The sequence below is a fragment of the Thermothielavioides terrestris genome, chromosome 4 (genome assembly GCF_000226115.1).
Source record: "Thermothielavioides terrestris NRRL 8126 chromosome 4, complete sequence".
Classification (NCBI taxonomy): domain Eukaryota; kingdom Fungi; phylum Ascomycota; class Sordariomycetes; order Sordariales; family Chaetomiaceae; genus Thermothielavioides; species Thermothielavioides terrestris.
Window position 1 is genome coordinate 4,515,995 of NC_016460.1, and position 24,713 is coordinate 4,540,707.

At 59.2% G+C, this 24,713-nt stretch overlaps 8 protein-coding genes and 1 non-coding gene across 9 annotated transcripts; 6 read left to right on the forward strand and 3 right to left on the reverse strand.

Moving 5' to 3' along the window:
* The first annotated feature begins 6,048 nt into the window (after positions 1-6,048).
* THITE_2120494 (uncharacterized protein) lies at positions 6,049-9,343 on the forward strand. The gene has a single exon (XM_003656051.1). It carries the CDS (start codon positions 6,237-6,239, stop codon positions 9,165-9,167), a length of 2,931 nt encoding a protein of 976 aa, XP_003656099.1. The 5' UTR covers positions 6,049-6,236; the 3' UTR covers positions 9,168-9,343.
* An 891-nt stretch (positions 9,344-10,234) lies between these two features.
* Positions 10,235-11,082, reverse strand: THITE_114367 (uncharacterized protein; the record flags this gene model as incomplete). The annotated part of the gene is made up of 2 exons (XM_003656052.1): positions 10,235-10,830; positions 10,905-11,082. The coding sequence occupies 2 exons, from the start codon at positions 11,080-11,082 to the stop codon at positions 10,235-10,237; spliced, it is 774 nt and encodes a 257-aa protein (XP_003656100.1).
* Positions 11,083-13,073: 1,991 nt separating this feature from the next.
* On the forward strand, positions 13,074-13,899 carry THITE_2120495 (uncharacterized protein). The gene has a single exon (XM_003656053.1). The coding sequence runs from the start codon at positions 13,299-13,301 to the stop codon at positions 13,686-13,688; it is 390 nt and encodes a 129-aa protein (XP_003656101.1). The 5' UTR covers positions 13,074-13,298; the 3' UTR covers positions 13,689-13,899.
* Positions 13,900-14,577, forward strand: THITE_2120496 (uncharacterized protein). The gene has a single exon (XM_003656054.1). The coding sequence runs from the start codon at positions 14,110-14,112 to the stop codon at positions 14,494-14,496; it is 387 nt and encodes a 128-aa protein (XP_003656102.1). The 5' UTR covers positions 13,900-14,109; the 3' UTR covers positions 14,497-14,577.
* A 404-nt stretch (positions 14,578-14,981) lies between these two features.
* THITE_156426 (uncharacterized protein) lies at positions 14,982-15,905 on the forward strand (the record flags this gene model as incomplete). The annotated part of the gene is made up of 1 exon (XM_003656055.1): positions 14,982-15,905. The coding sequence occupies one exon, from the start codon at positions 14,982-14,984 to the stop codon at positions 15,903-15,905; it is 924 nt and encodes a 307-aa protein (XP_003656103.1).
* A 711-nt stretch (positions 15,906-16,616) lies between these two features.
* Positions 16,617-16,693, forward strand: THITE_t114. The gene has a single exon. It is a non-coding gene; the product is annotated as a tRNA-Thr (tRNA).
* Positions 16,694-16,982: 289 nt separating this feature from the next.
* On the reverse strand, positions 16,983-17,910 carry THITE_2120497 (uncharacterized protein). The gene has a single exon (XM_003656056.1). The coding sequence runs from the start codon at positions 17,818-17,820 to the stop codon at positions 17,020-17,022; it is 801 nt and encodes a 266-aa protein (XP_003656104.1). The 5' UTR covers positions 17,821-17,910; the 3' UTR covers positions 16,983-17,019.
* A 1,689-nt stretch (positions 17,911-19,599) lies between these two features.
* Positions 19,600-20,627, reverse strand: THITE_43138 (uncharacterized protein; the record flags this gene model as incomplete). Its single annotated transcript, XM_003656057.1, has 2 exons — positions 19,600-19,883; positions 20,108-20,627. 2 exons carry the CDS (start codon positions 20,625-20,627, stop codon positions 19,600-19,602), a joined length of 804 nt encoding a protein of 267 aa, XP_003656105.1.
* A 1,951-nt stretch (positions 20,628-22,578) lies between these two features.
* Positions 22,579-23,905, forward strand: THITE_2120498 (uncharacterized protein). The gene is made up of 2 exons (XM_003656058.1): positions 22,579-23,263; positions 23,329-23,905. The coding sequence occupies exons 1-2, from the start codon at positions 22,605-22,607 to the stop codon at positions 23,792-23,794; spliced, it is 1,125 nt and encodes a 374-aa protein (XP_003656106.1). The 5' UTR covers positions 22,579-22,604; the 3' UTR covers positions 23,795-23,905.
* Positions 23,906-24,713: the final 808 nt, after the last annotated feature.

Genomic DNA, 24,713 nt, shown 5'->3' on the forward strand with positions numbered 1-24,713 from the left:
CAAGCGTTAGTTCCTGATATGGGCGACGGGAGGGAAACGGAATATCCGAGTGATGATGCCGCCTTTCCGTCCATTTGAATTGCAATTTGTTTCCAGTCCACCCGACGGTCTCATTGTCCGCCGCCTGCCTCGCACAGTGCCAGAAATTGGTTTCACTTCAAGGGCTCGAACCTGCCTGTCGCCGCAGCCCACACCGGCTGCTTGCGGGCCAATCACATGCCGATGCTGAGTGCCCACAGAGTAAACTCTTGTGTGGATGGCCCGGCTCTTGATTTCCCGACATGACCAACCCACAGTGCACCCACCCCTCTCCTCCCCTTTCCCCGATATTTTCTCTTCGGTAAACCGAGGCTGCTGCAATCTTTGTGCTCCTCCTCCACCGTCCGCCACTCTCTCGGGCGAGCCGTCGGATGATCAAAGGCGCAGTCCTGAGCGATCAAGTATGTCCGTTGGCCCGTCATCAACGCCATCATCAGGGAAGTGGTCGGGCACTGGCACTTTGCGCCCAGCTTATCCGAAAACGAACTGTCTACGAAGGTACCCTACCTCCCTGAGCCAAGGAAGCCTGCTCGCCAACCCACCGTGGGTGACTGGAGCGCGCATACGGAATACACTACAGCATTACGACGCAACAGACCCCATTGGAACCGCCCTCCCGCGGACCGGACGTTATCACCTGATCCGGCGAGCGCTTCCATATCGCAGTAGATCCCTTCTCAGGAGACGCAATGCATTGGGCAAAAAAGAAGAGGGACAAACCCAGTTAACTGTATCCCGTACCTAGCTACCAATGCACCCCATTACACAGTACATAGCCCTCTGGTAACTTACACACGCTCCGTGCATGACGTCCCCGAGTGCATTCAGGTTGTTGAGTGGGTCGTCGTTAAAGAGGTCCCGCCAAGACTAATTTCGGAGACTGCCGCTTACAAGTATTTACAATCGCCATGGGGTGAGCGGGGCCGCGACGACTTCGAGCAACATCAACAACGAGAATTGCAAAGACTCGTAGCAACAGCTTCGCGAAACCTCAACCAAATCGAAAAAAAAGAAAACGAAGTTAACCCGTACCCTAACCTTGACCCTCACCCTAACCATAACCCGCACCCTAACCAGCGGGGGGCTGGCGCCGCCCCCCGCACCCCCGGCGAACTAACCCTTGGCGATAGTGCAAACCGCTTGGCGGTCTTGGCGGGGTACTGACGCTGTAAAAACATTGCCGACAATTGGCCGAAATTAGTCTTGGCGGGACCTCTTTAACGTCTACCGTTGAGTGTTGACACCTCGACAGTGGAAACGTAGCCGCCCCACCATGCCGGCCGGCCCTGTGGCCTGAGCACCAACCACATCGTTTCGCATGGGTTCGGGGTCCCACAGCAGCCCGTGCCCGGAGGAATCAGATGTCTTTCTGGTTGTGCGGACGGAATATGCCGCCTTGCCGCCTCAAGGCCAAGCTGGCCTACAAGTATTGCGGGTGAGAAGCAAGCCATTGTCCGTTCGGTCACAAGCTCAAACCAAGGCCTGCCATCTGCCTGCAGCAGGTCTCACCGCTCGCAATGCCCTCGCTCTCACTTGCCGCCCTTCTACACTCCGGTGTGTTGCAGCAAGTGTGTTAGGTTGTTCAGCAAGGCTTCAGACGTGGTTTCCTCTCTTCACCCGTGCAACTTTCCTTTGCTCCGGTACATCAAGGACGTTAGTGGCATGAAATCCGTGCTCGTGTACGGAATAGATGTTGATGCCATGTGAGCATCAACTAGGCTCCGGGGTTCAGTGTGGATAGGCTTGGACGGACAGGGGTCGGTGTAAATAAATGGCATGAGGCCTTCATATCTTTTGGGTTATCACGGGAACGAAGATGCATCTCTTACACCCATCTCCTCCAATCACCGTCAAGTCCGACGGCAAGCTATTCTGTCAAATCACTGGACGTCCAAGAAACTGCTACGCGGCGAGCCTCGGTCTACTTGATTGAAGGGAAAACGCCTTCACTGCTAGCTGCTCGACGTGTGAGCACAGCACACCAGAGGTGACTTGGAATCCCATTGGAAACAGCGAGAACATGAACTCGTACTGGACAGCGAGCCTACCATACGCCAATTGCCCCGTGATAGTCGCTGTGTTGTGCCGATCCTATGAATCTGCGGTACCGACTATGGCGCCCCAACACTCGACGCCGTCGGCCCTCGTCAGCACAGAACAGACAGTTGTCAAGAGTGATCCTCATCCGGATTTATATCCAAATGGCCAGCTGAATTCTCAAGCGCAATCGTTACACCCTGACATACCTGTACTTGACCCCTTCTAGGCTCAATGTGTCCTCAAACTGACCGTGTGGCAGGCATCTAGATGCCAGGCCTTGAACTAGGTAGTGTTCTCGATCTTGGCATGGGCTCAATGCTCGAACAGCCGCGATGGAATAGCTGGCCGCGGATGAGACACTATGAATGTTCTTCAACAAAAATGCCGCGGCGTTACGATATTCTGATCAGATAGAAAGATGTCTGGGCACGAGTTGTGCTGCCTCTCGTCATCACTGAACCGATAGCTTCGATCAATTCTTTTGCTCCAGATCCTCCCATGCTTAGGAGCGAGTTTCCTTCTCTTTTCCTTTCTTTATTGTTAAAAAAAAAGAAAAAGGAAAAGAGAGAGAGGGAGAGAGGGGGAGAGAGGGGGGAGAGAGGGGGAGAGAGGGGGAGGGAGAGCGAGGGAAAGAGGGCAAGAAGCTGTTGCTAGCAAAATGGCTTGCCATCGGTTTACGGTTCGGCTTGAGTGCCTGGAAACGGGTTCTGGCCTGAAGCGTAGCCTTTCAGTCTTCTGAGTCAGAATTGATGAAGACTGAGGTCGCTGATATCGGTTGCAACCAATGAGGGCAGTGTTATGGGCATGCCGCTCTCATGTTTCCTACACCACCTGATGTTCCTCTGACGCTGATAATCATATGGAATCGGAAGACGTCCACAAAACGTATTTTGATCCAAATGGCGCGACGCTTGGAAGGAAGATGCCGAACTGCTGGCTGTCTCAGACCAAATGCTACGAGGAGATGTTGAGACGTGAACGGGGTGGAGGGGAAGGCCAAAACATTGTACAGCACCTTGGCAAGCACGCAGAAGACGGTTTGAGCTACGGCATCACTGACCAAGCCCGCGTCTCCTCAACGAGCAGCTCGAGTCTGCTGAGAGTGGGCGATGGATCAAACCGTTAGAACAGTGCCACTGGTATTGACCTGCTACCTAAAGGAACCATTCTGATCGACCACCTACGATTGTCTAGACTCCTTGGATGACGGTCGCTAGACGCTGTGAACCACGATCCAGGGTCGACGAGCACTCAACAGGCGCCAAAGCGGAGTCACATCCTGGCAACATCAATCAACCAGGCTCATAACCTACCCACCATCAGCACCGCCGTGCGCTGGCGGTGAGGGGGGCTTCGCCGGATCCAGCGGAAGATTGATCGAGAGACGGCTTGGCTTAACCCCTGAAGCCTCGGGGATACGTGTCTAGCCGTGATCCATCGGATTGGCTCCGACAACCGTCATCATTGGTGGGACACAGAAATGGTCGGACGCAATGGAGTGAGCGCGGTAGCGGACATGCCAGCTCGTTGGAGCCCCCGCCTGTCTAGGAGTCAGACGACCGCGTACAGACTAACGCACTGCTGGCCCTCGGGCATCCACTCCAGCTTCGCCGAGACCATTAACATCAATGGGAGTACTCGCGGCCCGGCCCATCAGACCGGCCTCAAAACATCAGCATGGATAATTGGCGGGAGGTGGACAGAGACAGTACCACGATGCCTGCGTCAAGACGCGATTTCACCTTGTTGACCTTAGCCAACGTGCCCGGACCCGATCTCCGGTCACTGGCCACTTCAGCTACGCGTTGGCAGGCGGAGATTGGCTGAAGCGGCCATCCCATCTCGCATACACGACGGCGTGCTGTCGGCGAGATGTAGATCGATCTCGGTCGCTAATTATACGAATGGAATGATGCACCATATCCATATGCCTGGCTCCAAGCAGGTGCTTTCTTTCCGACTCGCGTTGCCAGAGCACACCTAGGTGGCTACACCAGGTCATTACCCCGTGATTGGCGCCCGACGCTGAGCGGCACAAGCAGCTAAAATAACGGTCGTTTTGCCACTCGGGAGCGGCTCAATTTACCTACACTAGTTGCTGAGAATACTCCACGTAGTCAACCAGATCCCATCTGACCATTTCGTCCATGCAGCAGCGGGCCGAGCCAAGCTTCACCGGTTTTGGATTTGGGAGAAAAGGTTATGGTTGGCGACAGGCGGAGAAGCGGACAGACTAGAGGCCGCAAGCAGATGCGGCCAGGGCATCGGCAGCGGCTCGGTTACAACACAACGTGAGAAACGAGGCGGGCTAGATTCTTCTGTTGTTGACGAGCATTGTGGCCGATTATACGTGTCCTCACGAGGCAGAGAAATGGAACGCGGGCTTCACCGCTGTGGGTCATGTGGAGGCTGGTGGTCGAATGAAAAGAGATTGAGTTGCTGCAGTGTTTGTCCTGCTTTAGCGGCCTGTGCCATTCGAGCCAGAAAGACTCAACAACTCCCTGGCTTCTTCCAAATTCGGGTTGCTGCAGCTCAAAGGAACAGCGACATGCAAACAATGCTGCAGCCGTAGCCAACCAGAGGCTTAAGCAGTGTTTACGGGAGTGCTCGTTCTCGCGAGCGCAGTTGGCAGCGGCGGTCGGAACTGGCCCTGTCTGTTTCCAGGCCAGTCAACACGCAACCCGCAACTCGGCTCGATTCTCTCCAGAGGACAAGGCTCTGGGGCTCATTATCCGATCTCCGAGGCAGTGGTCGGTTTTGGGCAGCAACTGAGGTAACGCGAAGGCGAGAAATCGTGCGCCCCAGAGCCTCGTTGTCCGTGGCAGTCTACGGTGTCTCGGGGTTGATTGAAGCCCACGCTCTCTCTGACAACGCGCACCCTGGTTCAGAAGCAGCTCCCAGCTTCCGTCGAGCAAAACTCGCGGAGCCTGCAGGCAGTCGGGCGGCCAATCGCCGGAAAGCGGAAAGGGCCTGCGAGTCTCGGCCCATTGCTCTTGCCCTGCCCTGACTCTGAACGAAGACTGTTCTGGCAAATCGCGACACACAAAGGGCTTTACGCAGTCCCGCCTGCTGCGGATCGGGGCATTGGGAAGGCACGAAGTCGGAAGTCGCGAGTTGTGGGGCACCTCTTAGGGTGCTGTCGTGGCCCAACGCTGCCCAACGGCGGGGCAGGGGTCGCGAGCGCGCCGTTTGATTGGGTGGCCACGCCGCCTTTCCGCGCATGGCCGCATGAGGTACCACAGCCTGCATTGGAGCCGCTGACGTTGAATTGGGTCGTTGACTGTGATCCGTCCCTTCCACTTCCCGGCGTTTCGTTTGCGGCCTGCCCTGATGATGCCACTGCCGCCTAGACTGCATTCAGCCCCTGGCTTGACTGCTTGTCACGGGCTTTGGCCCCGCGAATGGCAGCTGGAAGACACGTCGATCTGCCGGGGCTTCGTCCGTCATCAGACGCCTTCCAGTCCTGCCAGCGGTGATTTGGCAATGGTGGCAAGCCGGCGCAAGCAGGGCGCAGGCAAAGCCCCCTCCGTCACCCGCCTTCGCGCTGGCCCAGATATTGATTGGGAGCCAATAACTGCTTGATTGCCCCGGTGTTGCTTTTCCAGCCCACCAGGTCCCGGTCCAATGGCCCGTTGGGTTGGCTCTGCACGCACGCGCGGTCCAGTGCCCGATCCGATTTGACGTCTCACCACGTCCAGGCCCAATGCCAGCCATTCGTTTTCGCCCCCTCCGTCTCCTTGCCGCATTGAGCAGTAAGCTCGCGGGACCGACTAGCCACATTCAGAGTGAGTCATGTATGTCGGAAGCACAGGGCTGCTTCTCTGCTGCCGGCGGACCCCACTTGGGCAACCCGGTCTCTGACCATCAAAACCACGCTCTGCTGCACGCCGTTGCCCGCTTTGTCCAGCCTGTCTTGCCTGAACTGCATCGTACGCTCTGGTCTGTCTGTCTCGTGCCCTCAGCAAACACAATTCTCGTCCTCAAGACCGAGAATCCACCCGCAATGCCCGCCCGTGACGACACGACTCCACGACCTCACCACTACCACGATCCAAGAGCGACCTGAGCATCCAGACAGTGAGAAAAAAAACAGTACACGATAACTGGCTACAACGACATACAAGAACCGACTCGACATCGCCACAATCCCAGACAGGATGGAGAGAGAGCGACAATACCTCCGCCCGAGGGTAGGGGGCTCCGTGACCCCCGGCGCCGACGGCCGGTCCACTGGGCGCCCCGCCGAGTGGCCCGAGTGGGAGCCGGCGCGGCAGCAGGAGCGCGATGGCCAGCGTGAGCAGCCCAAGTCGATCTTGCGGAAGCCAACCGCCCGCACCTCAACACGGCCGCGTCGCAACTCGGACACCTCCGTCACGTCATCCAACCTGCCCGCCGTGGGAAGCGACTCGGACCGGGAAGTCCCGCCCCCCCTGCCCTCCGCGTCGACGGGGGCCCTGCCCAGCGTCCTGCCCCGGAAGGTACTCAAGGCAAAGTTCCCGGGGGTAGGAATCCCCGCGGAGCGGTCAGGCGTCATCAACCTGCGGCCGTCGCGGGCTTCCTCGGCCAACGTCCCCTCCGGCTACCACGTGCCGCCAGTCCGCACCGTGCTGGCCCCCCAATACGTGCCAGACAACAGGCTCCTCGAGCGTCACGACCGCCGCGAGCCGTACGATCGCCATGACCGTGACCGACGCTACCCCGACAAGGACCCAGAGACAGAGTCGGTCTCGGAATCTTCCGACCTGTCGTCCACCACGCAGGCCACCACGGTGACCTCGACGTCCTCAGACTCGTGCGCCAGCGACGTGACGCCCACCGAGGCCAACACCAATACTAAGTCTGCGCCCTCCGTCCGATTCACTCCGAGCGTCATCGGCTCCGAAAGCACCGTCAGCGCGGCCCCGCCTCCCGTCCGCAAGGCCAAGCCACGGCCGGCCTCTCGGGCAAAACCGCCCCCTGAGACGGATCGGACCGTCGTCAAGAGCGCCAGCCGGCCAGTCCAGGTCAAGGTGCTCCCCCTCACGGTCGACACTGCCGAGTCCAGGTATGCGCGCGAGCTCGAGCGGTACCAACAGCAGATGGAGCGCAACCTGATGCTCAAGATTGAGCAGCTCGAGGCCGAAAGGGAGACATTGCGTGAGAGCGAGGCAAAGCTAAAGAGGGAGCTCGACGGCAGCACCTCGCGCCTCGCTATCGTGGACAAGGAGAAGGCAGCCGCGGAGAAGGAGCGCGACGCAGAGCGCAAGAGCAGAGAAGAGGTTCTCGGCATGCTGGAGCAGCAAAAGGCCATCTTCGACGAGTACCGCAGCAACTTCGAACTCCAAAGATGCATGCTCGACGAGGTCGAGAAAGAACGGGATGCTCAGCGTGTTGTCGAGACCGAACTGCAGGCCAAGCTTGATGCCACCCGGCAAGTCCTCGACGAGTATCGGTCGACTGTGAACCTGCAAAAGATCCGGCTCGAGGAAGCCGAGAAGGAGATTGACGATGCCAAGTTGTCCAGAGACAAGGCGGAGGAGAGGTGTACCGAGCTCGAGAGGCACCTCGAGAAGCTGCAGGAGGACCGCAGGGAGCGGGAAGACTTGCTGGCCCACCAGATCGCCGCCCTTGAGACCAGCAGAGACGCCCTTCAGGAGCAGCGCGACAAAAAGGACAAGGAGATTGCCGACATGGTGGCTGACCGCGAGCGGCTGACGACCGAAGTCGAATCCCTGAATGTCCGGATCGCCGCCTTCGATGGTGAAATGAAGGCTGCCGCGGAGGAAAAACAGAAGATCAAGGACGCCGCCGAGGAGGAGAAGGCGGCGTTGCGCAGGGAGTTGGAAGAGGAGCATCTCGCGATTAAGAGTCGCGTCGGCGAGCTGGAGCAGGAGAAGGAGGAGCTCGGGAATGCCAAGGCGGCAGTCGAGCAGGAGAAGACCGAAGTCGAGGCCAAACTTGCGACGGCCGAAGAGAAGATCACGCAGCTCAGCTCCCAAGTCGAGGATCTGACAGCTTCCAAGTCGGACCTCAACGCCAAGATCAACACTCTGGAGGAGGAGCTCTCCACGACCAAGGCCGAAGTTGCTGACCTGAAGACGAAAATCGAGGGCCTCGAGTCCGACAAGGCCGGCCTGCAGCAACAGATCCAGGAGCTTGTCGCGGAGAAAACCGAGGCGCAGGCGCAGATCCAGACGCTCAATACCGATCTCGCCGGCGCCAAGGCCGCCAACGTGTCGCTCGCCAGCCAGAAGCTCGAACTAGCCGGGGACATGGCTGGCGTCAAAGATGCCCTCGACGGCGCAAAAGCCGAGATCGATCGGCTCACGGTGGAGAAGGCTGCTGTCCAGGCCGAAGCAGATAAAGTTGCCGGCCTCGAGGCTGTCAATGTCGAGTTCGCTGCCACCATTGCAGAACTGAAGGGCAAGATCGCAAAACTACAGGGCAAAATTGCAGAACTCCAGGACGAAGCGGCCAAGGTTCCCGGGCTCTCCAGCGACAAGGCGGCCGCGGAGCGCAGGATCTCGGAGCTCGAAGCCAAGACGGCCGATCTCGACGCGAAGCTCGGCGCCGCCCAGGCAGACGCCAGCCGACTGCCCCCCCTCGAGGCCACCAAAGCCGAGCTCGAGCGCAAGGTGTTGGACCTGCAAGCCAAGATCGGCACGCTGCAAGCCGAGCTCGCGCGCGACCCGGACGCGGCCGCGGCCGCCCTACGCGCCGAGCTGGAGGCCAAGGGCCAGGAGATCGCGCGGCGCATGGACGAGATCAACGCGCTGACCGAGGGCAACGCGGCGCTCTCGGCGCAGCTGGGCGCCACGCAGCAGCAGCTCACCACCACGCAGCAGTCGCTCAACGGCATCACGCAGTCCTACCACGCTGCCGCGGACCAGGCCGCCCAGCTGCAGCAGCGCGTCGACCAGCTCGCCGCGGCCGCGGCGGCGTCGGGATCGGCGTCGCGGCGCGCCAGCCGCTCTCGCACCTCGTCGCCGCAGAAGAAGGAGCGCGATAGCAGCAGCGGCGGCAAGAAAGACAAGCAACTCGTCGTCGTGCGCAACCCCGGCGACAGGGGCGCGCTGTCGGTCTTGCTTCAAATTGCGGCCGCCATCTGATTCGAGAAATAACCGCGGGCCGGCCTTCACTCCCTGCTTAAGGGGGGAAGTTTGGTGGGATGTACCAGTCAAAGCAAGGAAGGGTTGGATCGGCCTTGGTTTGGGAGGGGAGGTGCTGATGGGTGAAACGGGAGACGTGGGCTCGTGCTTCGCACTGGGTTGCCTGCTGTGATGTTTTAGCTTTTTGTGTTTTTTGTCGTTGTTGTTATTGTTACCTTGTTGTTATCTTTCGTCAACTTCACCCCCTTCCGTTGCCCCTGATCATGTACACACCCCTTATCATGCACACACTGCACGCCCCTGTAATGGCTCATGCATTTCAACTTTCTCATCCCCTCCCCTACATGTTTAGATGATGGTCAGGCCCACAGCCTCATGTCGTGATGGGTTGCGAGACACGAAAAAAGTGACGAATAATGATACGGAACAGAAAAAAGGTGTGAGGGATGGGCATGGCGCGGGTCATACGCAGGCGGGATATGGATTTGCTGGTATTGGATATGGGGAACGGAGATAGACATTGTTGATGAAGATAGAAGGAGGGCAATTCATGTTTTGGGTATAGCTTTGCTTAGGCAATTCATGTTTCGGGTCAAGTTTTGCTTGCACGTAACGCGGTGTTGTGTGCCTGTCCGCCCCTCATCGTAAATGTTTCAGGTGCCTGTGCGTTCTCTCGATGCTCCCTGGCTCCGGCTGCTCGCCGTGGGCTTCCATCGGAGTTGGGGAGACGTCTGTCACTGCTTAGGTATGGACTACCGTCATCTGCCAGTTGATGGCCAGCAGCCAGCTGATGGGGCAGATATTAGTGGAAAGACACTGGCAGCGGTGAAAATCCAAGTTATTAATAGGAAACAATATTCCTGCTTTGACCTGCCAAATTGTTTCATAATTACCTCCAACTCTGAGCACGGGGTGGGAGTCCATCAATTCGGAGCGCAACCGATAAGCTTTCTGCTCAGCAACGACACCAAACGGCACTGACTCTTGAGAAACGCAACGCCGGTCTAATATGGCGGGATGTCACCCCGAGCTCACCTCAATCCAACCGCAAGTAAGCCAGCGCCCAATCACTGCCGCTGTCCGTTCTTTTCCGCCCTCTCCCAGTCGAGATCGACGCGCTTCCCGTCCAGCCACTTCTCCATCTCGCCGTACATGCGGGCCCACAGCTCGCCGCCGGCGGTGGGCAGGTCGAGGTCGATCTGGTAGCCGAGGCGGGCCTGGGCGGCGCCGAGGTACTTGTAGCCCTCGGGGATGCGGGCGAGCTCCTCGGCGGAGAAGCGCGGGGCCGTGTGGCCGTCGACCGGCACGACCTTGTCCTTCTCGTAGAACAGCTTGACGTACTTGGCCTTCCACTCGCCCGTGGCCGCGTCCTTCTCGCAGAAGAAGATGAAGCGGCAGTCGCAGTCGACGTCGAACTCAGCCGGCTGGGCGAGGAGAGGAGTGGTGACGCCGCCGCCGTCGCTGCCGTTGCTGGCGGTGCAGGTGGCCGAGTCGAACTTGAAGCGGTGCGTGATGGTGGCCTTCATCTTGCCGATGGCGCGGCTGCGCGCGGGGTTCAGCTCGACCAGGGTGCCGCATTCGCGGTGCATGATGAACACGCCCTGCGCCTTGCCGGCCTTGGAGATCTCGATGAAGTCGTCGATGTGGCGGGGGCCGCTCCAGGCTGGGGTCGTTGGATTGCCAAGGTCAGAGCTGAATATCTTGACGAATGCACCGCTGCAGCAGGGCTCGACATACTGGTCCACACGATGGCATCGTCGGCGAAGAGAGATCGGTAGTTCTTCCACTCGGAGGCGTCCCGGTAGACGGGCCAGCCCTTGCAGAGCTCGGCGACGGCCAGCCGGTCGAGAAGCGTGTCGGTGCTGCCGTTAATGTGCCAGTAGCAGCGGGTATGCGGGTCTGCCGGGGACGTCATTGGATCGGTGAGCGGGCAGACTTTGCAACAAGGTGACCTGACATCGTACCGTTCCAGCCCCTGGGAATGTGAGGAGGAGCCTTCATTATGTACCTGCCCCCCGGGGGCGCTGGGTTTGAATGTCGGACCAGGCCGCTCCCCGCTTGCGGCTCCAATATGCCTGCCTCCGTCGGCTGCCCCCGTCACCTGGCGGTAATCATACTTTTGGGCAGGTGGGACCTGGTTCGAGAGCGGTCGCGGGAGCGGTCGCGGGAGCGGTTTCGGGAGCAGTGCCTTGGGCCTCGAAACCGCCTCCGAACCTGTAATGGCAGACACGGGTGACACGTAGGGAACGGCACATGGCAGGCTGGCGATGCCGTAAAGATGACACTTGGAGGGCATAACCACGTATATAGATTGACAGAGCCTCGGCGCCAGAGTCAAGAAGATCCAAGAGAAGGACAACGACACTGAGAAGCTTCAAGAGATTGTAGAAACGGCAATCAAAATCGGGCAAGAGCTTAGAAAGGGAGAACAAGATCCTTCGCCCGAAGGCCAAGATCTACCTAGGAAACCGCTTCAGTTTGGCTAGTCCAAGTGGTCGCTTCTATCCAGCCGGAGCTAATTGACGGTTGCCACTTTGTGGCAATTGCCAGGCCGTCTCCCAGGCCAGAACACTCTCTTTAACTACCTAGGTACATTTACTCCAACTGTTGTACCCGTATATAGCTGGATAATCGCGAGGGTACGACAGCTTCTTCGTCTCCTAGCCTAGCTCCGTCGACCGAGGAGTCTAGGAACGCCATGTTCAACCAGGGCCTGCCAAGGAATTGAAGGATTGGATCATGGAGAACACAGGTTAATGGAGTGGAGGAATGGCGCGCTTGGATCCTTGACCGCTGCTTACCCTGATGGCGAGCCTCGCTCTCCCAGGGTAACCCGGGGTAACCTCGGCCAGCTCACCGGCATCCAGGCAGCCCACCATGCCGGCATGCAAACCAGCGCGGGCACCGGCGTTTTCAGAATGAATGCCACAAGCAACGCACAGAGCGGCAGGTGCGATTCAGGAGCAGAAGAACCGGCCCACGGAAACCTGGAAGCCGAGCCGATGTGGTACAGTAGAGAAAGCACCACGGCCTCGCTAGCGAGCCGCGTAAAGCGGCAAGTCCCCGGTTAGTATCTGACCGGGGACAAACACCGGATGTGCTGCCGTCTCGCGTCGCGCAGACTGCCGAACCTCGGCGGCGAGTGCCCTGGCGCTGGAGGGGCCGCGGGCTTTCTGGCGTGGACTCGTACAGTGTGCCGCCTGGGACAGCGTGGAGCGGTGGTACACCGTACTTTGGACATCATGGATCATGAGCTGTACGGAATACTCACAAATCGCACGCAGAATACTACCGGTCGATGTCCGGTTGTTGACGCCCGCGTTTGACGTGTGACATGCCGTCGTCGGTCAGTTTCATGCGCGCGCAGCGGTGGGCAGGGGGCCGTCTTTCCGTTGTCAGTTTACTACACAGTACAGCGCGGCAGCGCCATGTAGAGAAGGTACGTCCATTGTCTGGTCTGGTAGGACGAGCTGCCGCCGGGGAAGGGAGCCGTGGGCCCGCGTGTCCGTGTCCTCGCGCGAGGACCTGTGATGTGAGACGGGTGATGTGTGATGCTGCCAAGCGGTGCCTGGCTGCATCGGCTGCATCAGCTCATGAACGGCCGCCAGCCGGCGCCGGGGTCATGGATCCAACTGCAAGCAATGGGCCCTTGGGTGTTGAGATGAGCATGGGGCCCACCTGCGTGTGTTGTTGCTGTTTCATGGCTGCCAGTTTTAGGATGGCTCGTTCCGTCAGGAGCTGCGACTACCCACGGCGCTGGCGTGCTTCTGGTTTGGCTCTCAGAAGCCCCGCTGCCAGGAAACCAACCTGTCACCTAGTAGCAGGGGTTGGCAGGGTCTTCACTAGTGTATGTATTCCCGTCTCTGCTTGGCCCCGCGGCAGGGATCTTGCCCCACTGAGCTTCTGCTGCTTTTGCTGGGTTGTGCCCCACGTCACGTCAACCTGGAAGTCGTCAACGACGGAAATATTGCACCATCGCCGTCGCCATCGCCATCGTCGCGGGCCGCCGCATTCTTCCCGTTGGTGCCGTTTCGAGCCGCCTGTTCTGTTTCTACACGCGCGACTCCCAAAGCGCCCCCCGAACGCCGCGGCGTCCCGACAGCTCCTTCATCCCCCCACCGCAAGTAGCCGATGGCCGACTCGGTCCGTCACATTTCGTCGCACGGCGACTTCAATGAGCTCCTTGCGTCGACGCGCTATGTGATCGTCGATTTTTACGCTGATTGGTGTGGTCCGTGCAAGGCGATCGCGCCGCACTTCCTCAAGATGGCCTCGACCTACTCGATCCCCGGCTTCCTCGCCTTCGCCAAGGTCAACGTCGACACCGTCGGGTCCGTCGCCCAGAAGTACGGCATCGCCGCCATGCCCACCTTCATGTTCTTCAAGGACGGGAAGCAGGTCGCCGTCAACGGCAACGCCATCCTGCAGGGCGCGAATCTGCCGGCCTTGAGCCTCGCCGCCGAGAAGATGGGCAAGCTGGCCAAGGAGAAGGCCGAGGCCGCCGCCGCCGGGAGCGCATAAGTTAGAGCACGCATCGACCGGTGCGGGTCGAAAGACGGAGTCATGGCTGATCCACAATATCACGATGGGGTCGAGGGCGTACGGTAATTGCCAAGATACCCACGGCTTTCTTTTTTCTTGCCGTCATCAGAGGCCAAAAGAGCGTCTGGAGTGCTGGAAATAGAAACTGTTTGTCGGCCTCTCATTCCCGCACATGCTCACCCACTGTGCCTGTACTGCTGCTGGTCACGGACAAAAGGGCACGGATCCAGTGCTCTGGATCGATCTCGGGGCAAAGAAGTGATGTCATACCACTCAGCGCAGCAAACCTTCCTCCTCGCGGATCCCGCCGCAGGCGAATCCACATGTTGCGCTTTTCTGCCCCCCGTTTTCTCAACCCCGACCGAAGCTAAGAACACACGCTCCTAGAAGAGGAAAGGAAATGGCTCAAGACGGCCGTGGGCGACCTTCCATGGAGGCGCGGCGAGCGAGCGCCTCGGTTGCCGACCTGGGGCCCGCGTCGCAGGAGGGGTGGGCGCCAGAGCAGCAGGACACGAGGCTCACGAGAGCCCAAAGTGTCGGATCCCGGGGACAACTCGCCCGGCGGAGCTCTTCTCTAGATGCCCCGCTCCTCCGGAGGCAGGAGACCGTGACCCGGGAGCAGCGTCAGATCGATCGGGGCGCCGCCCCTGCAGTGAGGTTGGATATGGATTTGGATGTCGAGATCAACCTCAAGGCGAAAATAAAGGGCCGGATTGAACTGTCCATCCTGTCAGTTGTGCGGGTCCAACCTGCGATGCTCGGGACCTACGACCTAACGCTAATCTGACCAGTACTGCGGAGCAAGAGAGCCGGCTACGACGCGGAAGGCACCAACAGTAATGGACAGGCCCGCCGAGGATGGCAATATCCGGTATCTCTGCCGCTATTTTCCAAGATACCGATATGCTGCCCCTCCAGCCACGTGCGCTAGCCTGGGGTGGAACGAGGGATGGCGGTGGTGATGGTGGTGGTGGTGTGGTGTCTAGTCACTGGGTCACGCGCAGCTGCCCGTTGCGTCGCGCATCACGCCCTCCATCCACCAGCCATCATAGCGTGGACAGATCGACCACGCGACGCGGGAAAGGGCAGCGAAGATAGAAAGAAAATCCAGCGCGTTGTCGTTCACGCTGTTCGAAAACATTTCCTAGCTCGCCGCAAGCAAACCAAAGTTGCAACTAAAGCCTCATCTTGTATTGCCTCGCTGGTTTCTCAAGAGAGCTCCAGGCACCGCTTCCAAGCAATCTAACCGCTGCATTAACCGAATCGATCGAAATGCCATCCTCCCGCCGAGGGGCCGCCGGCTCACCGCCGCCGAACTCCGGGCCGCCACCCGAAATCCTGCACCAGCTCGGCCGGGCCGTGCTGTCCTACACACTCAAGAAACTGAACGAGCAAACGACACAAGGCGGCCCGCGAGAACAGAGCTCGCGCCGCAGATCAAGCCGCAGCAGAACCAGAGATGCCTCACGCGGAGGCGACCGCGCCAGCAGCCGCGGCGGCGACCTGCCGCGAAGCGACAGTAGCGACATGCACGCCCTGATCAGCCAGCTCGCAGTCGGCCTCTGCGCCTTCGGCATCCGCCACCTCATCCGGCGCAGGCGGGAGGCCAAGAGGCGGGCGGCAGCCGAAGGCGCCGCCGGGGCGGCCACCACAGCAAGAGACGTCCGCAGCGGCCGGGGTCAGAGCCAGGGCCAAAGGCAGGGCAGGCAGGGCTCGGCCGCCGTCGACCCGGAGCTATCTGCCGCGCTGGACACGGTCACGCGCGAGCTGAAGGGCGCGTCCGAGTCAATCCGGCGGCTGGCCCGCACCGCGCCGTCGCACCGGCGCTGCGACGTGCGCGACGCCCTGGTGGCCGATGCCGAGCGGCTGAGCGGGTCGCTGGCCAACGTGCAGGCGAGCATCCACAACATGCGGAACCTGCATCCGGCGCTGGACCGCGGGAGCCGGCCACGCGAGAGCGTGCGAGGGACGCGGCCGGACGCACAACAAAGGGCCAGGACGAAGGCCGAGAGACTGAGCACGAGGGAGAACACGGCGAGGAGCAGGGGGTCCGCGCGAATGGAGGAGCGGGCGAGCGGCGAGAGCGACGGGAGTCGCTGGGAGCGCAGCCGACGCCGCGGCCTGCCTGCCGAGCGGCACAGGAGCCGTCCAGGCAGCCGGGAGAAAGACGTGCGAGAACGCCGATGGCAGAAGTAGTGGAGGGGGTCGCAGGCGAATAGTGTTACACACGCAAACGGCAGCAAGCAGCGCAGCTTAAACACTCCTCTACAACAAAACCAGCTTACGCGTAATGCCTGATTGCCGTGTACGTGATTGCCATGGAATACGTTGTCTTGCGCCTACCTCCCGTCTAAGGCGGTAAGCAGGGCAATCGCATATAAGATAGGCGCGAAAAAGAGCAATGGCAGGCAAGGTAGTTGCGAAGCAGGCAATGGCACACGAGGCAGGCGCAAAGACCGAAGCTACGTTCGGCTTGATTACTGTGTAGTTAGAAAACTGAAGATCTATTAAAAATAGGTACCCTACAGCAACAGTCTGCCTCTGTTATCTGAAGCAAAGCTGCGCGGTAATTTATAGAGAAATTTACACTGTGCAAACTGCGCTAAGTCACATGATTTGGGCCTCTCAACTACTTGAGTTTTGCTCCGACAGTGCATACACTATGTGGATATAACCACTGCTACAGAGCTTGTCTTCAAGCTTCACTTCAATTAAAAAGAGTAAAAGTGAGAAAATGTTGCGAAGAGTAGAGTAGAAAATAGCTATGAGGGACATAGTTAAGGTATATCTTATTCTCTTATACTTATTACACTTTAAGAGTTAAGTACTTTCTAGAGACTTGATGCTGCTTACTCCCGATCTCGCACTGTGACTATAAATCACGATTCGGCTGCGCTACTTCAACAAGCCCGCTTGGCTCAGTGGTAGAGCGTGGCACTAGTAAGGCTATGCCAAGGTCGTCAGTTCGATTCTGGCAGTGGGCAAGGAAAGCCCCGGAGACGGGAACAAAATTTTTGAATTTTTTTTGGATTACCTGCTAGGGACAAAGTAATATGCCACAACGATGCGAAAGGGAGAATGGGAAAGCTTATCTGCTTGTCCAGGGGTCCATTCCCACTCAGAGGTGGCCATTCAAAACCGCAATGCCACCACTCCTCAGCAATAGTATGTGCAGTTCCCAGCCGAATGGCCAATCCCAGGCAAAAGACATGGTTGGCGGCCGTCGAGGAAAATGAGGGTCCGCAACCTGTACTCGCTGCTGGACGTCGCCAGCTCCCCGGTCAAAGCCCAATCTCAACACACACCCAACCTACCCGCCTCCACCACCGGTATCACCGCCCCCACCACCACCTGCTGCACCACTCGCGCCCCCTCCCTCGCTACTACTACTGCTCGCACTGGTACTCGCACTCGCCCCGTTCGCACCACCCGTCCCCGTTCTGGTCCTCCCCGACGTCCGCGTCCCCCTCCGCGTTCTTCCCCGCGTCCTTCCCCGCGTCCTTGCCGGGCGAGTCCTTTTGACACTACCACCACCACTCCCACCGCCACTGCCACCACCACCGCTACTGCCCCAACTACTACTGCCACTGCCAATGCCACTGCCAACCCTGCTGCCCCTGCGCCGGCGCCGGCGCCGCAGCCGAAGGGACGGGTAGTACCGCCAGAGGAAGTATGCGACGCCCGCGAGGAAGAGGGCCAGCAGCACGCTGACGACGACGGCGATCACGGTGTTCTGGTCGTGCATTGATGGCGGTGGCGGAGCAGACGGTGGTGCGGTGGGAGCGGGGTTGTTGGCGTCGCCGTCCGCCGCCGCCGCGGCGCGCTTGATGTTGTTGGGCCGGTAGTTGGGAGAGGACCGGGCAGTAGCTTGTTGCTGCTGCTGCTGCTGCTGCTGCGGGCTGGCGATGAGGGGCTGCGGCTGCCATGGTGGCGGGTCGTGAGAGTGCTGGGGTGCTTGCGGTGGTGACACGGATGCCGGCGGCGGCGGCACGGCAGGGGCGTGGTGATAGGGTGTGACGTTGTGGACCGCTGGTGATACCAGCGATGCTGTGTTGCCGCCGGGGAAGGCGGCTGGTTGGTCTTGTGGTGGTTGCGCAAGCGGAATGTACATCAGGCACGGTTAGGCCGCGGGGCTATCTGCCAACTGCTTGGCGTGGGGTCTGTCATGGGACGGATATTGGGGCGTGGAACCGGCTGGTAGGGTCCTGGGAATACATGGAGGCGCCGACGGGAGAGACAAATGAAGAACGGGAAGCAAAGACGGAAGAAAAAAGAAAAAACCGGCACTGGCTCAGAGCGCGGTTGGGGGCATGCGGCTTTCTTGAAGCTGTGTCGCGTGCGGCAAAGACGCATACACAGCATGATTTCTCTTGCATACGGCTCTCCTGCAGCCCAGGTCGGTTGCAGGGCGACAAAACCGCGGGGACGGGCAATGCACGCGCCAGACGAGGACGTTTGATTTGATCAATCCGGGCCCGCAGCAGAAAAGACGGGGCTGCAGACGGAGGACACCACTGATCCTATCGCTGAGCAATTGCGCCGCCGAAGAGGGCGGAAAAAGTCCCATGCCAGGCCTCCTTTGGGCACCTGCAGCAACATCATCCGGCAGCCGTCTGAGTGGTGGTTGCGGGCCAATGGAGCCGCGCGAGACACAGCGGGGCGGACGGGGAGGAGGACGGTTGACGAATGCGGTCCCAATCAGCGGACGAAGCGACGGAAGCCGACGGCCGGTCGGCTCCTGAGCCGCGGGTGGTCACTTGCGAAACGTCGCGAACCGAAATGTCCTCCCGGACGTGGAATGAGAGTGCTCCGGCATGTTGGCCAGGGGACGCGGGGGACCATGGAGACTGTACGTGAAACTCAACTGGTGGGGGCCAGCGAATATGTGGCCCGATCGCAGAAAGCCTGCCGAAGTTCCGGCGCAGATGTGGTGAAGTGTGGGTGGTATGCGGCGAAGTGGCTTGCGGGGTTGGTGTCGGTTTGAATGACAGCTCATCCACTCCTTTGGCAGCCACCCTTGGCGAGTTCTACCGAAGTTGAGGCTTCGAACAACACCGAAGCCCGGGTGTTTAGCGCCGGCTGGAGGAGCGTGCTGACCACGATCTACACTCCAGGCTGGTTTCCAGACTGATTCAGGGGCCGAATTGTTGGCGGACTCGTTACTCGTCCTGAACTTCTTCGGACGGTCTGGGAAACCTGGTAACCAATTCGAGCAGCCGAGTCCTCACACAACCAGGCACTTGTCCCGCATGTTCCCGGGCTCCAGCAGCCAGTTCCTCTTGCCCTCTCCGGCTCGCCCACCGCCTCGCGCCTCCCAGAGCTACTGCATGGTCTGCACCACCGTCCGCATATAACCGCAGGGACAGATCCACGGATTGCGCGGCCACACAGCCTGCATGTACTCGATGCACCAGGCCCGCTGGGTCGGGTGGTCGGCTTGGGCGCGGACCGTAAAGGTCGACGAGATGGTGCCCTTCAGGGGAACGTGGTCAACGACGAGGTCGCTGCCCGGCCGGTTGCCCGGAGACGGCGAGCTTGCCGCGGACGGCGGGGCCCAGCCTCCCAGGGGCACAAGGCCTTCTGAGGTGGTTCGCCACCGCTTGCGCCGCCGTCGTCCTGTTCATTTTCGCTACTATCAAGCTCGTCAAGACGGAGAGCGAGTTGACGTTAGAGGAGCGGATGCAGAGGGAAGGGGGACAAGGTAGCCCAGAAATGAAACAGGCCCAGCCGCGTTCCCTTGAGTGATGCCACAACTGCTGCGTATCCTTGGAGATATAGGATACCACGGTGGACAAGCTTGGATAGACGCTTCATGGCATAGATACCTGGGGCGGCTTGGATAATAGAGCTGGCATATTCAAGCGACCAGTATATATTTCACATGCTTTCATTACAGCTCGTCCTTCACCCGCCCCTCCTCCATCTCCTTCCTCGCCTTCAGTCGCTCCTCCCGCTGTTGCCTTCGTTCGTTCCTCTTAATAGCCCGGTGCAGCTTCTCCCACATCAGCCGTGCCCGCTTGCCATCTTCGCTTTCGCTCACTGACATGGCCTGGATCTTGAACGTCATGTCGCGCTGGCCCTTGTCGCGGTCCGGCTTGGTATGGTCGACGGGCCACGCCAGCACCCCGTGCTCGATTACCCTCGATTTGTATTTGGCCAGGTTGTGCAGGTCACCTGCGACGTGTCAGCATCACCAGTCTACGGCGCCGAACCGTGGAGATGGGGACAGTGCTTACGGTCGCACCCGCTTCCCTTGGCCACCCACAACGGCAGGATCTCATAAATTGCCCCCCCGGGGAACACCACGATCTTGTCCTTGTCCGGCACAACCCTCACTTGCTCCAATCCCCCGCTCCCCTGCGCGCGTCCCGGCCCGCCTTCGGACGTACTGCTACTACTACTACTGCTACCGGCGCTCCCAACCGGCGCCGTCGGCCGCGGCGGCACCGTCCCGTGCACCTTCTCCCCCTCCCGCCTCGGCTTCTCAAACACGCCAAACAGCCACTTCTTGTCGTTCGCCTCGCTCTCGTCCCGCTGCTGCTCCTCGATCCAGTCCCGCACCGCCGCCGGCACATCCACCCACTCCATGACCACCACCTCCCGGTCGAGCCCCTTGTGGTCCACACCGTCCCAGCTGCCTGGGTAGTCGCGCCGGCTGATGAAGTCAGAGATGGCGCCCTCCCAGGGGGCCAGCCCGAGGGGGGGTTCCAGCGGCAGATCGCGCAGCTTGTACAGCCGCGCGTGGAATGTGCCCGAGGCTTTGCAGTGGATGTCGTAGCCTCCGGGGTCGGTGCCGTCCGAGGGGAAGGGGTTCGACCACTGGAAGCTCGGCACCACGCCGTACTCGTACACGTCCCAATTGATCGCAGCGCAGGCGACCGCGGCGAGGGAGAGGAGGCGCACGAGGGGGATGTTCATTTCTGGCGGTGCTAACCCTTGTAGGAGATGTGAGTCTGTCCGGTGGAGTGGGCTGTGTGTAGTTGGGACGAGCACGGGTATCACGGCCTTAGAACGACTTGGCTCGTGGCATTAAGAGGCGCAAGGTCGACATGGCATGTTGGCATGATCAAGTTCGAACTAGAGAACGTTGATGACAGAGTGTATGCCTGCATTTAAACAATGCCGCCGGCACTGTCTGCTCTCTTCGGCTATTCAACGCATTGCAACTCCCGAACCCCGGATTTCGCAGGCTCATGGCAGATACAGCCTAATTGCCGAACCACAACCACTTGCTGTTCCCCCATTTTCCAGGCTTGATCCTATGCTTAATATAATGTTTATTGCATCGGAAAAAACACGTGTCCAGTACATCGGAGGCTCTGCAAGACGTTGCTAGTAGCCAACGTCATGTGTAGAGCTTGGAACTAGTGAGCAGCAAACTGCCATCTAACTAGGTAGCCTTCCAGAATCTTCCTAATCATTACCTCATGGGGCTGGCACAGGTATGTACCGGCATACGCAAGATCATACCCAGGGTCCAACTCGAATAGTACGGTTTACACCATACAAATCCTGCTGCACAATGACGGCGTTCTCAGAGAGCACCCGGGAGTTTTGACGCTGTCTTACCAATGTAGCACTGTTAGGTGTTACGAAGGCAGATTACTTCTCTCCGATGAGATCACGTCTGGAGGACCAAAGACGTCCATCCTGTAGTTTTAGGCTACCGCCTCATAATGAGGCTTTGCCGTTGTCGTTAAATACGACCGGACAGTGCCCTCATGTCCCAGGCATGGGAAACACACGTGTCTATGGACACAAGGCTCAACATAGATGGAGCAACCCGAGATACTGTTGTTCTCTCACCTTCTGGACTTGTTCGTCCAACTTAACCATTGGCGATTGACGGTATCTCCTTCCCTCAAGATGGTGGATATCATAACCCGTTATCTCTACTTCAGGTGATGCTGCTGAAGGCCTTGCCATGAAATGTGAATGGTCCTGAGGCTGTCAGCGCCGTTCGTCTGTTGAGGAACTGCCCAGGAGCCACGAGACGCGCCACTTCGCACGAGCGCCATCTGCGAGGATGGTCTGGGCATCCACACGCAACAGCTTCTCGGAGTGCACCTTGATCATTGCGAGCGGCCCCGCTGTGCCAGCCTGGCCAGGCTCTCCTCGACTCGGCGCCGTCGGGAGGCGGGGACTTTGTGGACTCAGCCAGGCGATCAATCTGGGTCATCAGAGGCCTCCAGAGCTGATGATCAGTCTGTAAGAATAAGCAAGTGGGGTTTCCTCCCACAGATACAACAGGAAGTAGGCAATTGTTCATGGATAACAGCGAGTCAGGCAGGGATTTCAGCTGTGTAATTCGTAGACAAGCGTGGAGCAAAGCCTGCGTATCGCGTCCAACGCCAACACGAAGTCCGTTAGTCAAAGAATGAAACCCTCTAGGCGGGTCGCTGAGTGGTAGCAACGTTGATATCTCACAGCAAGCTAACCTGCGTCGCCCAAGGAGACACAGCAGGTGTCACGCCGAGGAAAAGTCTAGACCCTCGTTGGGCAACAAACAGGATAATTCAGGCATAAACATCAACCAAGATTGTTTCGAAAGGGGAAGCAAACACCTCGGTGTTTTCGCTGGGCTGCTTTTCAGAATGTAACGTCAGACGGTTGATCGGGTCAGCTGTTGTCCCGAGCAGGAGGGATCAGCTTTTCGCACCTCCTATGTTTGGCAACAAGCTGCACTAAATGAGGCTCAGCGGGCGCCAATCCGAGGAGCGTGTCATTGACACGCCCATACAACGCCGCATCACACTGACCCGTCTTACTCCAGGGCCATGCAGGGGTGGGCGATGAAAGTCGCATCTTCAGCACTTGAAAAGCCGTCCAGCTCTCACCGGACTTTGCCATCATGTTCAATGCAAGCTCACTCAGCTTTTCAGCTCACCCGCCAAGATGAGGTTCTCTTCAACTCTTCTCGCCGTGGCCGCGGCCTTGGTGGTGCCCGCCCTGGCCCTGGACCCCAATAACTGCAACACAAGCGACAAAAAGCGCGATGGCGCGGACTTCATCCTGGTAGAGCAGGCCGACAACGCGAACGTGGCGTCACTGGCCAAGGTCCTCAAGAGGGTCAGCGTGGCCAGCGTCTTCAAGGACGGCAACCACAAGATGACGACGGACAGCGCGGGCCGCAAGCTGTGGGAGAAAAAGTCGGGCTTCGACGACGAGGACACGGACAAGTGGGTGCCGCAGGGCATCTCGTCGACGGCGGACGCGCTCGACGCCGGCACGTACGAGGGCGTGGACGGCTGGGTCGTGAGCTGGCACCGCAGCGACGACAAGAGCGCGCGCATCACGTTCGTCAACCGGTCCAACGACACGTACAGGCACGCGCTGCTGGTGTACCCGCACGCGGCCGACAACTTCCGCGAGGTGCCGATCCATGCCGGAGGCATCATGTGGTATGGCGACAAGCTGTGGATCGTCGACACCAGCAACGGCATCCGCGTTTTCGACCTGGCCAACATCTGGCAGGTCGACACGGGAGACGCAGTGGGCAAGTCCGGGGACAAGTATACAGCAGCAGGCTACCGATACGTGGTCCCGCAGATCAGGTCAGTCGGTCTAGTTAACCAGCTTGCAGTCCCACCCACCATGGCCATATGCTTACCCGCCGCAGATGGTACAAGTGGTCGTCGTCCTTCCCCTTCCGCTTCTCGTACTTGTCGCTCGACAAGACGGTGTCGCCGCCGCAGGTCCTGGTGGGCGAGTACCAGACAAGCACTTCCGTGCCCATTCGCATGGCCAAGTTCGACCTGACCAACAGCACGACGAGCCGGCTCGAGGTGGACGGCAACAAGACGGCCAAGGCAGCGTGGGCCTACTGCGTGGGCATCGAGCGCATGCAGGGCGCCGTGTCGGCCAACGGCAAGATCTTCATCTCGCGCAGCAACGGCAAGAGCGCCGGCGACATGTTCGGGTGGGTGCCGGGCAAGGCGGCACACAACAACGCCGGCTTTTTCCCGCCGAGCCCCGAGGACCTCAGCTATGACAAGAGGAGAGGCGGGCGCATCTACGGCTTGACGGAATCCGCGGGAAAGCGGTACATCCTTGACTACGAGGCGAAGGCGGTCAAGTTTTCGTGAAAAGTGGCTGCCAACTAGTGTACAGAGTGCATAAATCTGAGCGTCATGTAACTGATAATACAATGTTAGTTATGTAACAATAATTAAACGTGGCAGACTGGCAACCACAAACTTGGTGGCATTGCGCCGCGGCCTGGTCGCGGTGTTTGTGTTCATGATGCACCTCGAGGCTATGCATGCAACCCTGTTTTGTCTGCTCGGAGTGGCGCCGGCTCACTGCGGCCGCTGTCGCAGGAACACAGGGGTTCGGTGCCGAGGAACTTGAACTACTCCGTACTCCGTAGTTAATCTCCTTTGTTTCCAAGCTAGAGTTAAGCCTTGGCCGGCCAAGGAGGGGTGAATGTGACTGCATACGAGGCGACTGGCGATCAAGAAGCTGTGCCATTGAGAGCCGCCATGGTCGGGGCAGATCGATATCAGCCGTTATGGAGATTGTCACGCTTTGTCGGTATGTACACTACACTGTACACTAGTGTACAATACACCCTAGTATACAATATGTCATCACACCGCCTCTCGCATTGTGTTCAGAATCCTTGCGAGGCAGGGTCCTCTGTTTCTGGCACCATTACCTTTTCTAGCAAGATTTAACGGGCCCTGCCCACTACGCAAGGATTCAGAATGCTCGAGGAGGCGTAGTTACCAAACTAACTTACTAGTGTATCTGGTTATAGGCAAGTCGGTTGGGGGAGATCTCAGGGTTGTTTACTATATAGTAATGCTTGATTTCATGATCAGCAGTGTCGGGAAGAAATCCAGGCAGGCTGATTCGTCCCAGGGAGCCGGGTTCCCAACATGCGGTCCCACCGTCTCATTCACCCCGAACCCCCTGAAAAAACATCACAGACCCGGGGCCGTCTGTGCCCCCCCCCCCCCCCCCCAAAACTTCGCAGCGAGCGTCACCACACCCCCTAGCTGA

What these genes read in the sequence shown, in the direction of transcription:
- THITE_2120494 (XM_003656051.1), top strand. Translation starts at nt 6,237, where the DNA reads ATGGAGAGAGAGCGACAATACCTCCGCCCGAGGGTAGGGGGCTCCGTG.
- THITE_2120495 (XM_003656053.1), top strand. Translation starts at nt 13,299, where the DNA reads ATGGCCGACTCGGTCCGTCACATTTCGTCGCACGGCGACTTCAATGAG.
- THITE_2120496 (XM_003656054.1), top strand. Translation starts at nt 14,110, where the DNA reads ATGGCTCAAGACGGCCGTGGGCGACCTTCCATGGAGGCGCGGCGAGCG.
- THITE_2120497 (XM_003656056.1), bottom strand. Translation starts at nt 17,820, where the DNA reads ATGTACATTCCGCTTGCGCAACCACCACAAGACCAACCAGCCGCCTTC.
- THITE_2120498 (XM_003656058.1), top strand. Translation starts at nt 22,605, where the DNA reads ATGAGGTTCTCTTCAACTCTTCTCGCCGTGGCCGCGGCCTTGGTGGTG. An exon ending in TACGTGGTCCCGCAGATCAG is followed by an intron (nt 23,264 to 23,328) that starts GTCAGTCGGTCT and finishes TACCCGCCGCAG; the next exon opens with ATGGTACAAGTGGTCGTCGT.